This window comes from Oncorhynchus nerka, linkage group LG5, assembly GCF_034236695.1.
Source record: "Oncorhynchus nerka isolate Pitt River linkage group LG5, Oner_Uvic_2.0, whole genome shotgun sequence".
Lineage (NCBI taxonomy): Eukaryota > Metazoa > Chordata > Actinopteri > Salmoniformes > Salmonidae > Oncorhynchus > Oncorhynchus nerka.
In genome coordinates this window covers 31,661,392-31,678,141 of record NC_088400.1, presented here as the reverse complement: position 1 = coordinate 31,678,141, position 16,750 = coordinate 31,661,392, and the positions used below count along the sequence as shown (strand labels likewise).

The following is a 16,750-nucleotide window of genomic DNA, read 5'->3' as shown; positions in this document are numbered from 1 at the left end:
ATGGGGTATTGTGTGTAGGCCAGTGGCAAAACAATCTAAATTGAATCCATTTTAATTTCAGGCTGTAACACAACAAAATGTGGAATGTGAATACTTTCTGAAGGCACCGTATGTTATACAGGTGTCATACAGGTGAGTAAGTCACCTTTGCGGTGCCGTTTGTTGTCTGCCCGTAGCTGTTGGTTCTGAGGACAGGCCGACTGCATCCTGTATGGCCGCCAGCCAGCCCTACCTGCAGACTCTCCTCCTCCCGTGCTGCTGGGTCTCCAGGTCCCTCGGCCTACAGGGCCACAGTGACAGGCCTCTGTATTACCAGGACCAGCAGCTCCCTCTGGTGGCCCTCAGCCTGACCACAAGGGGAGAGTTATGGAAGCAGGACATTTGACGGTTTGATTGTCATAAGACGTTGGCAATATCTTCACTAAATCAATCTCTCATATGTTTAACTCTTAGCCTACAATTTCTGCACCCTGACAATCTAATTGACCTAATAATAAAATAACCATCAAAATCTGTCTGAGCTAGAGACCAAAAGTTGAACATGTCATGAAAGAAGAGAGGATGTTATGGCAGCCTTTCCACTAGATGTTGGAACATTGCTGCAGGGACTTACTTCCATACAGCCACGAGCATTAGTGAGGTCGGGCACTGATGTTGGGTGATAAGGCCTGCCTCGAATTCGGTGTTCAAATTAATCCCAAAGGTGTTCGATGGAGTTGAGGTCAGGGCTCTGTGCAGGCCAGTCACTTTCTTCCACACCGATCTCAACAAAGCATTTCTCTATGGACCCCGCTTTGTGCACGGTGGCATTGTCATGCTAAAACATGAAAGGGCCTTCCCTAAACTGTAGCCATAAAGTTGGAAGCACAGATTTTTCTAGAATGTCATTGTATGCTGTAGCGTTAAGATTTCCCTTCACTGGAACTAAGGGGTCTAGCCCGAACCATGAAAAACAGCCCCAGACCATTATTCCTCCTCCATCAAATTTTACAGCTGCCACTATGCATTCAGACAGGTAGCGTTCTCCTGGCATCGCCAAACCCAGATTCGGCCGTCAGACTGCCGGATGGTGAAGCACGATTCATCACTCCAGAGAACGCCCTTCCACTGCTCCAGAACCCAATGGCTATGATCCTTACAACATTCCAGCTGATGCTTGGCATTGCGTATGGTGATCTTAGGCTTGTGCAGCTGCTTGGCCATGGAAACCCATTTCATGAAGCTCCCGACAAACAGTTTTTGTGCTGACGTTGCTTCCAGAGGCAGTTTGGAACTCGGTAGTGAGTGTTGCAACCGAGGACAGACTATTTTTATGCGCTTCTGCACCTGGCAGTCCCATTCTGTGAGGTTGTGTGGCCTACCACGTAGCAGCTGAGTCGTTGTTGCTCCTAGACGTTTCCACTTCACAATAACAGCACTTACAGTTGACCGGGGCAGCTCTAGCAGGGCAGAAATTTGATGAACTGACATGTTGGAAAGGTGGCATCCTGTGACTGTGCCACGTTGATCTGATCTTCAGTAAGGGCATTCTACTGCCAATGTTAGGCTATGGAGATTGCATGGCTGTGTGCTCAATTGTATACAACTGTCTGCAACAGATGTGGCTGAAAAAGCAGAATCCACCAATTTCGATTCTTGACACCAAGGTATGTTCACATACATTTGTATCTAGTGTCCCTTCCTAACTAATAGACTATGTTAAGAGTTCACACTGCATCTTCCAATGAAATGTGGGCAGGTCAAAAGAATCTATTCATTTTAAAATGTTGATTACTTCTACATCCCATTGTTATTTTGTGGAGGATAGACTCTAAGAGTCTTGAAACAGTGTTCCAGTAGGAAACAACATACTTTATTAATTCTGTCTGGTTCACATCTCTTGGTAGAATCACTTCCCCACATCCTCATTCATAATAGTAAAGGCATGCATTAAAGAGATGGACAAATAGATGTTAATCTATGTTATATAGACAGTAAGCTTTTCAAACAAAGTCCTATGGCAATCTATGGGGAGCGGCAGATAAAAAAAAACAGGTGGGGCTAGCCCCCATTAGAGGGGTATGTTTGGAGGACCATGGTAAGGGCGTGGGTTAAATATTGACAGGAGTAGGGTCAGAGGGTCAGGGTTTGGGGTATGGAAAGTTTGGGTGTTGTGCGCATGGAGTAAAATGTAACATACACTTCATATGTATATCTCTAGCAGTGCTTAACATAGCTGAGCTCACAAGATAACATTTGAATAGTTGAAGCCTTATATGCTGTCCAAAGGCAAATCATCCAGAAATCAAAAGAGAACATTGATCGGTTTGCCTTCCAGGTAACTTAGCTATATGATAATAAAGGAGAGTGTGAGATAGACAGAAGGAAAATTGTGTGTATTTTTTTGGGGGGGAGGGGTGAGTTATAGGAGAGGACACTTGGTGAAGAAGGCCATCAGGTGCTGTGGTTGACTCATCTGCAAAATATAGAGAAAAGAGTCAACCATATGTGCCAAACTATCATGCAATGTATTCAGATGAACAGTCTAGAGACACAGTAGACAGACATGTGATCCAAAGCGTTGTCTATATATTGTACATCTCTGTCTGTTTGTTATTGAGTTTCTATCTAACACTCACTCTTGTACTCCTTCAGCTGCATCATCCTGGGTTAAGATGCCCTCCTCTGACGGGGTACTGTGGGAAACAAACAGTAACATGAGACAACTGTCCCATCACCACCACTATGTACCTACCAGACATAACGTTCTTGAGAAGAGAGGAAAATAAGAGAAGAGAGAGGGAAAGAAGAGAGAGGAGAGGGAAAGAAGAGAGAGGAGAGGGAAAGAAGAGAGAGGAGAGGGAAAGAAGAGAGAGGAGAGGGAAAGAAGAGAGAAGAGGAAAGAAAAGAAGAGGGAAAGAAGAGAGAGGAGGGAAATAAGAGAGAGGAAAGAAAGAAGAGAGAGAAGAGGGAAAGAAGAGAGAGAAGAGGGAAAGAAGAGAGAGGAGAGGGAAAGAAGAGAGAGGAGAGGGAAAGAAGAGAGGAGAGGGAAAGAAGAGAGAGAAGAGGGAAAGAAGAGAGAGAAGAGGGAAAGAAGAGAGGAGAGGGAAAGAAGAGAGAGGAGAGGGAAAGAAGAGAGAGGAGAGGGAAAGAAGAGAGGAGAGGGAAAGAAGAGAGAGGAGAGGGAAAGAAGAGAGGAGAGGGAAAGAAGAGAGGAGAGGGAAAGAAGAGAGGAGAGGGAAAGAAGAGAGGAGAGGGAAAGAAGAGAGGAGGGAAAGAAGAGAGAGGAGGGAAAGAAGAGAGGAGAGGGAAAGAAGAGAGAGGAGGGAAAGAAGAGAGAGGAGGGAAAGAAGAGAGGAGGGAAAGAAGAGAGGAGAGGGAAAGAAGAGAGGAGAGGGGAAGGAGGAGAGGGGAGAGGGAAAGGGAAAGGAGGGGGAGAGGAGAGGGGAGAGGGAAAGAAGAGAGGAGAGGGAAAGAAGAGAGGAGAGGGAAAGAAGAGAGAGGAAAGAAAGAAGAGAGAGGAGAGGTAAAGAAGAGAGAGGAGGGAAATAAGAGAGAGGAAAGAAAGAAGAGAGAGGAGGGAAAGAAGAAAGGAGGGAAAGAAGAGAGGAGAGGGAAAGAAGAGAGGAGAGGGAAAGAAGAGAGGAGAGGGGAAGGAGGGGGAGGAGAGGGGAGAGGGAAAGGAGGGGGAGGAGAGGGGAGAGGGAAAGAAGAGAGGAGAGGGAAAGAAGAGAGAGGAGAGGGAAAGAAGAGAGAGGAGAGGGAAAGAAGAGAGAGGAGAGAGGGAAAGAAGAGAGAAGAGGGAAAGAAGAGAGAAGAGGGAAAGAAGAGAGAGGAAAGAAAGAAGAGAGAAGAGGGAAAGAAGAGAGAGAAGAGGGAAAGAAGAGAGAGAAGAGGGAAAGAAGAGAGGGAAAGAAGAGAGAGGAGAGGGAAAGAAGAGAGAGGAGAGGGAAAGAAGAGAGAGAAGAGGGAAAGAAGAGAGAGAAGAGGGAAAGAAGAGAGAGGAGAGGGAAAGAAGAGAGAGGAGAGGGAAAGAAGCGAGAGGAGAGGGAAAGAAGAGAGGAGAGGGAAAGAAGAGAGGAGAGGGAAAGAAGAGGAGAGGGAAAGAAGAGAGGGGAGGGAAAGAAGAGAGGAGAGGGAAAGAAGAGAGGAGGGAAAGAAGAGAGAGGAGGGAAAGAAGAGAGGAGAGGGAAAGAAGAGAGAGGAGGGAAAGAAGAGAGGAGGGAAAGAAGAGAGGAGAGGGAAAGAAGAGAGGAGAGGGGAAGGAGGGGGAGGAGAGGGGAGAGGGAAAGGAGGGGGAGGGGAGAGGGAAAGAAGAGAGAGGAAAGAAAGAAGAGAGAGGAGAGGTAAAGAAGAGAGGAGGGAAATAAGAGAGAGGAAAGAATGAAGAGAGAGGAGGGAAAGAAAGAAGAGAGAGGAGGGAAAGAAGAGAGGAGGGAAAGAAGAGAGGAGAGGGAAAGAAGAGAGGAGAGGGGAAGGAGGGGGAGGAGAGGGGAGAGGGAAAGGGAAAGGAGGGGGAGGAGAGGGGAGAGGGAAAGAAGAGAGGAGAGGGAAAGAAGAGAGAGGAGAGGGAAAGAAGAGAGAGGAAAGAAAGAAGAGAGAGGAGAGGTAAAGAAGAGAGAGGAGGGAAATAAGAGAGAGGAAAGAAAGAGAGATAAGAGGGAAATAAGAGAGAGAAGAGGGAAAGAAGAGAGAGAGAGAGAGAGGGAAAGAAGAGAGGAGAGGGAAAGAAGAGAGGGAAGAGGGAAAGAAGAGAGGGAAGAGGGAAAGAAGAGAGGGAAGAGGGAAAGAGAGAGAGGGAAAGAAGAGAGGAGAGGGAAAAGAGAAGAGGGAAAGAAGAGAGGAGGGAAAGAAGAGAGAGGAGGGAAAGAAGAGAGAGGAGGGAAAGAAGAGAGAGGAGGGAAAAGAGAGAGAAGAGGGAAAGAAGAGAGGGAGGGAAAGAAGAGAGGAGAGGAAAGAAAGAGGAGGGAAAGAAGAGAGAAGAGGGAAAGAAGAGAGGAGAGGGAAAGAGGGGGAGAGAGGGGAGAGGGAAAGGAGGGGGAGGAGGGGAGAGGGAAAGGAGGGGGAGGAGAGGGGAGAGGGAAAGGAGGGGGAGGAGAGGGAGAGGGAAAGAAGAGAGGAGAGGGAAAGAAGAGAGAGGAGAGGGAAAGAAGAGAGAGGAAAGAAAGAAGAGAGGAGAGGGAAAGAAGAGAGGAGAGGGAAAGAAAAGAGCAATGGTGAATTTATATTAAATACTTGGTTTAGGGGTGGGGTGGGAGAAATAAGAAAGGGAGAGACAAGAGACATGAAGTTATGAGGTGGTGGGGGTGCGGATGAGGTTGTGGGGGTGAGGAGGTGGTGGTGGGGGTGAGCATGAGGTGGTGGGGGTGAGGAGGTGATAGTGGGGGTGAGGAGGTGGTGGTGGGGGTGAGGATGAGGTGGTGGGGGTGAGGAGGTGATAGTGGGGGTGAGGAGATGGTGGTGGGGGTGAGGAGGTGGTTTGGAGGTGTTGATGGGGGGGGGGGGTAAGCTCACCTGGCTGAGGTGTGGGGAGAACAGGGGGCTTCTCCTGGGCCATCTGGAAGAGCAGCCAATAACGCGCCCAGGTCTCAAAGCCCTGAGGGACACATTCAGGGTTCAGGGTAAGATAGGGTTGGGCGATATGGTATTTTATGTTTTGAATAATAAATGTTCTAAATATGCTTATATATCTTATGAACCTAGGGTGGCAACACATACATTGTAAGTGATTTCAATGGGGCTTTCTCCACTTATACTGTTCAATCGAACTCCAAACTACTTTATTTATAATTCCCACACAGCATGAGATGGGCAAACATTGGTGAACTTTTGGAATTATGGAAATATAACAATTGTTCTGATTCTATAGTTGGAATATAGTGGGCAGAACCTTGAATACATTGTTGTTGTTTTTATTTTATTTTATTTTTTTAACCTTTATTTAACTAGGCAAGTCAGTTAAGAACAAATTCTTATTTTCAATGACTGCCTAGGAACAGTGGGTTAACTGCCTGTTCAGTGGCAGAACGACAGATTTGTACCTTGTCAGCTCGGGGGTTTGAACTTGAAACCTTCCGGTTACTAGACCAACGCTCTAACCACTAGGCTACCCTGCCGCCCCAGGGTAGACACGGACTGAATAAGCCATTGAGGAATTATTGACAGGGTAGGAACCAAAGTGTTGGTCAGTGTTTCCAAGTGACCCTCATTGGATGTTAAATTACATGTTGTTTTCTTACTTCGTATAGCTAGCTAACCAACATATTCCTGCTTCGGCTTTTTCCTCTCTGATAAGATACAGTTGCACAAAAATGCTAATCTAGGTCTACACCAACACTGGTACCAGACAGTATTAGCTAACTAGCTACGTAATTATTTTTACAACATTTACATTTACATTTAAGTCATTTAGCAGACGCTCTTATCCAGAGCGACTTACAAATTGGTGCATTCACCTTATGACATCCAGTGGAACAGCCACTTTACAATAGTGCATCTAAATATTTTAAGGGGGGTGAGAAGGATTACTTTATCCTATCCTAGGTATTCCTTAAAGAGGTGGGGTTTCAGGTGTCTCCGGAAGGTGGTGATTGACTCCGCTGTCCTGGCGTCGTGAGGGAGTTTGTTCCACCATTGGGGGGCCAGAGCAGCTAACAGTTTTGACTGGGCTGAGCGGGAACTGTACTTCCTCAGTGGTAGGGAGGCGAGCAGGCCAGAGGTGGATGAACGCAGTGCCCTTGTTTGGGTGTAGGGCCTGATCAGAGCCTGGAGGTACTGAGGTGCCGTTCCCCTCACAGCACCGTAGGCAAGCACCATGGTCTTGTAGCGGATGCGAGCTTCAACTGGAAGCCAGTGGAGAGAGCGGAGGAGCGGAGTGACGTGAGAGAACTTGGGAAGGTTGAACACCAGACGGGCTGCGGCGTTCTGGATGAGTTGTAGGGGTTTAATGGCACAGGCAGGGAGCCCAGCCAACAGCGAGTTGCAGTAATCCAGACGGGAGATGACAAGTGCCTGGATTAGGACCTGCGCCGCTTCCTGTGTGAGGCAGGGTCGTACAGCATGACTAGTATCTATGTGGACCCTACTACAGTTTAACAAGCTCAGCGATAGACTACACCAGCATGACTAGTATCTATGTGGACCCTACTACAGTTTAACAAGCTCAGCTATAGACTACACCAGCATGACTAGTATCTATGTGGACCCTACTACAGTTTAACAAGCTCAGCTATAGACTACACCAGCATGACTAGTATCTATGTGGACCCTACTACAGTTTAACAAGCTCAGCTATAGACTACACCAGCATGACTAGTATCTATGTGGACCCTACTACAGTTTAACCAGCTCAGCTATAGACTACACCAGCATGACTAGTATCTATGTGGACCCTACTACAGTTTAACCAGCTCAGCAGTACCAGAGAGCCAAAGTCCAGGATAGAGGGGCTGAGTGAATGTGGTCTGGACTCTGTGGAGGAGGGACATTGTGTCAGAGACACTATAGAAGGACAGAGTACCTGCCTTGTGATCCAGGTACACTCCTACTCTGGAGGACTGAGGGCCTGATACTTTAGTCTTAACATTATTGTGCCTGAAATAATAACTACCATGATAACACAGTAAACTCCAGGACTTGTGATTGTATCCAAATGCATCACCATTACCTGTATCTGTTCTGCTGATGTTTTTATATGAGACTGTTATATCAACATCCTCCCCACTCCACTCCACCTCCCAGTAACAGCGTCCAGACAGACCCTCTCTACACAGAACCTGCTCGTAGGCAGTAAATCTGTCTGGATGATCAGAATATGGTTGGTCTTGGCCTGTACAGGTCACCTTCCTGTTCCCTTTAGACAGAGAGAGGGTTGTGTGTACTGTGTTTGGGTCCAGTGTGAGCTGACAGGAATATTATAACAACTGTTCTCTGGTCTTGGGCTCTGGAAGCAGTACAAATTCCACTATATTCACTGTAGTGGAGATCTACAACACCGTAGAAACTAGCAGACAGTAGTTTGCAGACAGCAAGATACACACACTAAGTGTAATTATAGAGTGCTAGTGGAAAGCGAATGTTGCATCCATCTGACCATGCGGAGTGAACGGCAAGAACGTGCTCATGACTCAGTGGTCGAGCAACTGCTCTCCCCTTGAGTGACAGGGGCAGGGCATGGTGTGGTTAGCAGCACATAGCAGCAGGAGAGAGAGAGCGATTACTTAAGTAGCAAACAGAGTAAACTATAAAAACAGACATTATACGCGCCGGAGTATCTATCACATTTGGTTTAGAAGGTCATTTAAAAACTCAAACCGGTCCTTGCATCATTACCGGTATATAGTAAAACACTGTACACCGCCCAGCCATTGGGTAAGATACTGTAAGGTAACGTGGACCATGTCATGATTATTTGTGGATATTCATACATGTGTCTTAGGGTTTTATCAGGGTCCCTATACAGTTCACTACTTTTGATCACAGTCTTATGACCCTGGTCAAAAGTAGTGTACTAAAGAGGAATAGGGTGCCATTTGGGACGCATATAAGTCTCACCTCCCACTCAGTCTCCTCCACCTGTTTCTTCAGGCTCTGCAGGTTGGCCAGGAACGTCTCGTTGAACTGGGGCAGCTGGGGGTTCTGAACAATACAATAATCAATCAATCAATGGCTGATATTTAAACTGTTCCTGTCTTTGTAGAGGGGACTTCAATGCAAAGGGTGGATTCATTGATTAATATTGATTAATTAATTTACCTGCAGCAGATTCTTCACTTGCTCCTCCAGGCTCACAATTGCAACTGCAGTGGCCTCCAGGTTCTGATGGGAGAGCAGACAGTCAGACAGACAAAAATACACAATACTCATCTTTTTATTTGAATTTCAAAGGAGCAGGAAGAGGGAGCTTAGTCCTAGGGGACACAAGTTGACATTTGCAAGTGAGCTTGTTGCTGCCATCTAGTGGCTGTTTCCCCTCAGTTCATAAAAGCCTTTATAACAGCCTTTCTTAAAGTATGGGTCACAGACCTATTAATAATGTATCAACAGACTAATTGTCTTTATTTTTTTAAACTCAAAGGCCATGAACTCCTGAACTGTGTGAAGTGGCATGTGTTATGGTTACTATGCCTGGTCTTGTGAGTGTATATTGTTTTAGTGTGTGTATCGGTCTAATGTATTGGTCTAGTAGTGTGCATGCTGTATCCAGAGAAAATGTTATCTTTTTAATGATTGTGTTTACAGATGTTGGTTCATCATTTGATCACCCGGTTGCAGGAAATTAAACACTTGTAGTGTATTTGAGGTTTAAAAAGACTTGTAAAGTTTGTAATTTCCACTTACAAATGTCAGACTTGATTTTCACATGAATAATATATCAACCCCTACAAAAATGTCCATTAATAGTGGGTCGCGACATGTCAGAGAAAGTGTAGTTATTTCATTCATTACTACAATTGATTTGGCCATGTGCAACTACTCTCTCTGTAAGTGCGCTCCATGCTTATCAGTGGTGTCTCTGCTCAGTTTGGCAGCTGCACGAGCGGGAGGGAGACGCCTGTGTGCTTTGCGGTTTACATCATGTTTTTCTCTGCAGTTTTATTGAAGATCCCTCCGCGACCTGCAGCGCTGTCGTTCAGCAGCAGATGATGCGCTCTCAGCCATTGACTTATCATTCCCACTTGCCATCACTCACAGCTGTCATCAAATGGACTCAAGCTAGCCACAAGTTCTGACTGAACTCAATCGTCAAGAAACCCAAACACAGCAATGAGTTTCGCTCTTTTTTTCCATACAACTTTTGAGAAATAACGAGGAGCGCGTAGATGTTCTGATCCAGTTTGGCACCACATACCTGTGCGAGTCAAGGTTCTCAACTCTGGCATACTTAAAAAAACAAGTACAGAAACAGACTCCATGCTGAGCATGACCTCAGGGTTGCACTGCCAAAAACTGAGCCCAGAATAGACATGCTTGTTGAAAACTTCAACCAGCCACACACCTCTCATTAGGACTGTGTGTGTGTTTGTGTTCTGTTATACATCTGTGTGATGTGATCAATCAGTTTATTCCAGTTCAGAATGAAAATCATTTATTGTATTTTAACAGAAACAGTTCCAACCTAGACAGATATGTAAGTGTTTTTAAATGGGGAAAAATAAATATGAATGGCTATTTATATGGATATTTCATTTCATTTAATTGTTATTTGTTTTTGTCTATATTGCGTTTGTTTTATGCATAAGTGCAATGAAATGTACCGATACGTACATATAGTTGCATGTTTTCATAAGCTTGGGTCCCAGGAAAACACAGAATATATCATTTGGGTCCCAGGCTGAAAAAGTTAAACAACACCTGCTCTAAGAAGGGAAAGAGGAGTCATACCGTCATGGGAGTCTTGACGTCCTCATCGGTGAAGTCGATCAGCCGGGCCATGTTGAGCATGGGCGTCTGCATCTTGACAGGGGCCACAGCTGGAGCAAGGAGGGGAAGACGACGACAGGTCAGTGTGAATAAGATAAAACACTTCCAATTAGGATTGAAGGTGGCCCCTCCCAAATTTCTACATTAAACATGGTTGGGGAGTAATGATGACAAAAAAATTGTAATCGTTACATTACCAGCTAAACTATTGTAATCAGATCGCAGAAACTTGTGAAAAACTAGATGCTAACTTTTATCATGACTTTTAAATTCCGAAAGGATGTTTGCGGAAAATTATTTTACACCTTTCTGTTTTCTCAATGACATTCAAATCAGCGTTGAAAAAAGGTTTGTTTCGCCTGAGCGAGTCTAACCACAAATCAGACCACTATGATGACACACCAAATGCGTTTGATGGGTCGCGGGAAAAAAGCAGGAATAGGCTTTTGTAGGCTACAGTCCAAGCTATGACTTCCAATGGTGCGACTGCTGTCGGCATCCAAAGATTATCCAACTTGAATACACGCTTGGTGGTAAGGATGACAGCAGTGGTGTAGCCTACAGGCGATACTGATATCACAATGCTGCTTTCCCATTTATTTGCGCCTTACGGATTGTGGTTGTTGTGGTTGGCTGTTCACTAATGTACTGTATATTTTGTTTAAGCTGCCTATCAAATCATTGTTTTTGCGTCCAGGGGTGTATTCATTACGGAAACCGGTTAAGAACCAAACGAGATTCTGTATTGGACAAATTCAGGTAGGTCCCTCCACGTTTCACTTGCTTCCGTTTAAGAAACATTTTGCAACAGAGCCAGAGTCATGAACACCCCCCCCCTCCCCTGTTTGAGTTCCTCCCTTCTAAACTCCCCTGTGATATTGTGCTCCATACTGTCAACAACTAGTTTCATTTAAGAAGACCAGGAGTGGGGCTTTTATTTTCTTAATGGAAAACTACCATCTAGTTTTTCACATGCAAATAGCACTTTCCTGTAGTGCTCAAAGCATGCCATTTCTGAGAGCAGCATTTATTTTTCAACTCGAAGCAATGAGCCCAATCAGTCCTCCATGACAACACAAAAAAAAAAGATTAGGCTAAATAGTCATTTGTTTTTTGGAGTCATGCTCATGTAAAACAAGTTGGCCTATCTAGATTTCCAAGTCCTATTCTTGAGGATCAAGGGGTATTAAATCATTGGAACGACTGGAAATCTGACAGACTTTGGTTAAAGATATAATCTAATAGTATTATTATATGTAGTAGAAATCAATAGGTTGAAGAAGCCTACATAACCAACTCATAAAGTAAAATACAACATCCATTTAAAGCCAGCTATGTAAACTCTAACATTGATTTATCGTGCAATAGATGTTCAATTGGTAATATACATTTTTCGCAGGTTGACATTTATTAAGCAGGTTGACATTTATTGGGACGAGTCGTCCTTAAGGTAGAATGGGCCAGCTTCAAAGTCAAAATTGGCTATATTGTAAATATATATAAACCAAAAAATTGCTTTTTGGTCTTTATTTAAAGTTATGGTTAGGCATTAGGGTTAGCAGTGTCGTTAAGGTTAGATTTCAAATCCAATTGTAAGACGGTCTGTGCCAGCTACTAACCTGTGCCTCTTAGGGAAAGTCATCTAAAAGTAACAAAGTAATCGGATTACATTACTGAGTATGGGTAATCTGAAAGTGACGTTACAGATTACAATAAATGTAATTTACCCAACTCTTACAATAATAATATATGGCTTTTAGCAGACACTTTATCCAAAGCAACTTACATAAAAAATATATGGACTCATGACTGTATGGGTGGTCCCTTCTGTGGAATAAAACCCCTACCCATTCCATTCCTCTTTTCTATCCAGTCCCCCCAGTCTCTCTTTCCACATAAGTAGATCTCACTTCCCTCTCCTTTGGCCACCAACTCTACACATCAACACCCCTCCTTCCCTCTCCTCCAATCCCCTACCCGGTGGTCTGTTTCTCAGCTGCTTGCGCATGTTGTCGTTGCTCTTCTGCATGTCATAGATCTGGCCCCTCTGGTTGAAGACCAGGTAGGTTGTGAGGGCCTGGCCGGCTAGGAGAAGACACGCCAGCACTGTGAGCCCTGCTACCTTAAAAGCACGGCTGTTAGAGGCCCTACAGGAGGGAATGAGAGCAAGATCGGTAGATAAAGGGGGTGATAGATTAGACGAGATGGAAAGTAAAAAGAGAGGGAGAAATATAAGGAGGGAAACAAATTGAAATTATACCTTGATTTATGGAGACCAAACATTATTTACTTTTTAAAAAAGATTATGGGAATCAGAATTGCATTTCTGACATGTATGGGGTTGTCTTTGTGACATCCCTGCACCTCCTAAAACGAATCAGAGACCCGGAGCAGAGACAAAAGCTGATCCTAAACCAGTAAGAATGAAAATGTTCAACACTGTTTTCTGTTCCTCATTCCTGAGCCCATGATAAATACAGGTTTGGGAGACATCAGTAGTTACTAGGCAGAGGCTTCATCTGAGTGTAAAGGAACGATTGAAAGCATAGGGAATGTAGTCAGCATCATCAAACCATTGATAATACTCCCAATATCATTTATGCATACTTTCAATAATGACGTGAATTCACAATAGCATACACGTTGTAAATAAGTTATATAAAATATTGCACTTATTGATGGATTTTCTTTATGTTTTACATATTTTTTTCTACATGATTATTGTAATATAATATTTTGAGTTTACACATACCTGAACCTTACTTTGGGGAATGAAGAAACATACTATAGACAATACGCAGATGCATGTAACGAAGTAACTGCAACATCTATAAAATGTGTTTCGTAAAATTACTGTTAATGTCACCTTGTGTTGGTTGTTATTGGGAGGATAACGTCCTGGCTCCCTGCGCGCTCCAGGAGCGCATCATCGTGTCTCTGCTGCTGTTGCTCCTCCATTCTCTTCAAATCTATGTTCTCTCAAATTCTGCAATCAGTAAAAAGGGAAGAGATCTATTCGAAGAAAGCGTCTGTCTGAAATGACAGGCAGTCGAGCCAGGATTGGAAAGCCCCGAGTCTATAAAGTGATGGGCAGGTTCAACTAGATTGTAGAGTTTGAACTAAGCTGTCATTGGTCAACCTGCACTGCATCACTTGTTGATAGAGGCAGACAAATCTGAAGCGATGAAAAGTAGTTCTACTTCTCACGAATGAAAAATAGTAGATAGAAAGTAAATAGAAAATCCCTCAGGTTTTACATTTGAAAATCGACATCCCATTTGATTGTTTTTAAGGAAATGCATTCATTCTTAAGATCTTAATTAATTAAAAAATGGAGTCCTAAGGTTAAACAACAATCCAGGTATTATCTAGCACTGTACCTATGCTGGGCCAGTAACGATAAAATGCATTCATTTTTTATCAAATAATAGACAGAATACTTATGGACAGAGGTTTGCACCAGTGCAATATTTTGCTTTTCTTCTTTTCAAGAAGTAATAAAAATACATACAAAAGAAAATCAAGATGATGTTTTTTGTCCTTTATTCTATATTGAAATAGTGTGAATAGGATATAAATACTTTTGAAGCTACAGTATGGTAATAAGAAAAGTTAGTGGACATTTATGATCTTACAGTTGATAATGATGCAAGATGTTGGAAACCTTTCTCTCTAGAGACAACACTGCCAAAGCTCTATACTCATTGGATGCCTTGAAGGCTTTCATTTAAGTCTGTAAACCAAATCAGTCATTCCATAGAAGTGTGGATCAGAATTCCACTTACTCTACAGTGAATGTTGGGGATTTTCCATTGTGGTAGCGGTGATGAGAAAAGTGCAGAAAGATAAAATCCACAGAAGATGCAATCAAAAGGAATCAGATCATGCCGTAAGGTCAGAAAGTAATCAACACAGTACTCATTTACTCTCAAAGACCATTTGAACCCAGTTTGGACTCTTATGGACAGTTTGAACCCTGGAGGTTGATGTTTGTACTAGAGGTCTTCACGGGTCCAAAAAGTTGGAGGTACCCAGACCTGAACGGACCAGAGAAGAATCAGACCCGAACCCAAATGGGCTAGACTCTAGGCCAGACCCAATTGGACCAGAGAACAATCAAACCCGAACCCAAATGGGCTAGACTCTAGGCCAGACCCAATTGAACCAGAGAACAATCTAACCCGAACCCAAATGGGCTAGAGTCTAGACCAGACCCAATTGGACCAGAGAACAATCAAACCCGAACCCAAATGGGCTAGAGTCTAGACCAGACCCGATTGGACCAGAGAACAATCAGACCCGAACCCAAATGGGCTAGACTCTAGACCAGACCCGATTGGACCAGAGAACAATCAGACCCGAACCCAAATGGGCTAGACTCTAGACCAGACCCGATTGGACCAGAGAACAATCAGACCCGAACCCAAATGGGCTAGAGTCTAGACCAGACCCGATTGGACCAGAGAACAATCAGACCCGAACCCAAATGGGCTAGACTCTAGACCAGACCCGATTGGACCAGAGAACAATCAGACCCGAACCCAAATGGGCTAGACTCTAGACCAGACCCGATTGGACCAGAGAACAATCAGACCCGAACCCAAATGGGCTAGACTCTAGACCAGACCCGATTGGACCAGAGAAGAATCAGACCCGAACCCAAATGGGCTACAGTCTAGACCAGACCCGATTGGACCAGAGAACAATCAGACCCGAACCCAAATGGGCTAGAGTCTAGACCAGACCCGATTGGACCAGAGAACAATCAGACCCGAACCCAAATGGGCTAGAGTCTAGACCAGACCCGATTGGACCAGAGAACAATCAGACCTGAACCCAAATGGGCTAGACTCTAGACCAGACCCGATTGGACCAAAGTGATAAAATAATGATGTTTATCAGCAAAGTTGCTCTTCTGGTTAATGAATATCTCTTTATATGTTAGCTAAGCCTTCTATAAGTCATAAATTCACCTTATTAGCGTAAAATCTATATGCTATAGGCTATGCAGAGCCATGGTCGGGTCCATTTGGGCCTATCAGCTGTAGTTACATAGAACTGAGACCAGATGACAAACAGGATCTGACTCGGACCCGAGGGGAAATTATTTGTGTTCGGGTGGAACCTTGAAGACCTATAGTCTGTACTGATCTGATCTCATACCTAGCTTCAAACTAAAAACATAATACCAGTACTATTCAACTGAAACCATTATACCCCTGTAAAAATATAGTAAAACCTCTCCGTCCCGAGTGAGACATTCTCTCATGCCCTCATGAGAGACTGATCTTCATCTCAGATTTGAGGTGTAATCTGCTTCTCCTTTCCAAATGATGTCGTACTTCTCTGAAAACACTTGTGTATCAAACATTCAGAAACACACACAGGGGTCTCAGTGGGGAAAGACTAGAACATTTCTGAAAAATATAAAAAATCAAGTGGTTTTATTTGCTAATTAAAAAGCACTGACAATATTAGTTACACTGTAAAAATGATTGACAACAATTACAAGTCTTTATCGTACAGTCCGGGGAGATTAGTACCATCATTGCTGTTATTGTGTTATTATCATGTCAATAATACTTTAAATAAAGAAATCAAGGAGCTCTGTACAACAATTGGCAGTGTGGGGGTAGTTGAGGGGAGGAACGTTCGTATGAACAGAGGATGAAAGAGATCTGTCGGGACTTCAGCAGATGGCACTATATTAAGATCCATAGTAGTGACAATTCAACACTACCTGGATGATTCTGTCCCACTGACTACATTTACATTTACATTTAAGTCATTTAGCAGACGCTCTTATCCAGAGCGACTACCTCTTTCGTTGCATTATGAGAGGGGGCTGAAAGAGTTTCACCTCAATCGCATTCAATAATTGATGTCTATAACATTAGATTACAGAGTCAGGAAAGTAAGAAACAGCATGTCCGTTGTTATTACGTCTGAACAACGTTGTACAAAGTATTGCGGTAAGAGCAGCTTTTTGTTATGTATGCTTGCAGTGGTAGTACCATGTGACTAATGTCTGAGTTACAACTACTACTATAACTTGGGCCATACTGACTATGTCAGATGTTCATGATTTAGATTCTCCCTGATGCAACTCAGAAATACTATGAACAACTGCTAAAACAAATGAAATGGAACATTCAAAATAAGGATTTATTAAAAATAATCCTCACACTGCAGAAGACTGATGGACTGGAGTGCATTTAAACTTAGCTTATGTCAGACTTCACGTTCCCACTTTAAACAAAGTACAACTTATAAACGCTTGAAAGAGCATACATTAAGGCTTTATAAGCACTACATAAACGCTTCAAAATTAGCGTATGACACTATGAAT

General features: G+C 43.7%; 1 protein-coding gene and 1 pseudogene across 1 annotated transcript; both read right to left on the bottom strand.

Moving 5' to 3' along the window:
* Positions 1–1,830: 1,830 nt before the first annotated feature.
* On the bottom strand, positions 1,831–13,460 carry LOC115129339 (HLA class II histocompatibility antigen gamma chain-like). The gene is made up of 8 exons (XM_065018523.1): positions 13,268–13,460; positions 12,379–12,548; positions 10,363–10,451; positions 8,734–8,796; positions 8,533–8,616; positions 5,494–5,575; positions 2,619–2,675; positions 1,831–2,455 (listed from the first exon to the last, which is right to left on the bottom strand). Exons 1-7 carry the CDS (start codon positions 13,357–13,359, stop codon positions 2,650–2,652), a joined length of 606 nt encoding a protein of 201 aa, XP_064874595.1. The 5' UTR covers positions 13,360–13,460; the 3' UTR covers positions 1,831–2,455; positions 2,619–2,649.
* LOC135571833 (stonustoxin subunit beta-like) lies at positions 6,495–8,102 on the bottom strand (annotated as a pseudogene).
* Positions 13,461–16,750: the final 3,290 nt, after the last annotated feature.

Coding starts and splice junctions, on each gene's coding strand:
- LOC115129339 (XM_065018523.1), bottom strand. CDS start 13,359: ATGGAGGAGCAACAGCAGCAGAGACACGATGATGCGCTCCTGGAGCGC. Junction 5,576..8,532: donor TGGAGGAGACTGAGTGGGAG/GTGAGACTTATA, acceptor TGTGTCCCTCAG/GGCTTTGAGACCTGGGCGCG. Junction 2,676..5,493: donor TCTCCCCACACCTCAGCCAG/GTGAGCTTACCC, acceptor TGTTTCCCACAG/TACCCCGTCAGAGGAGGGCA.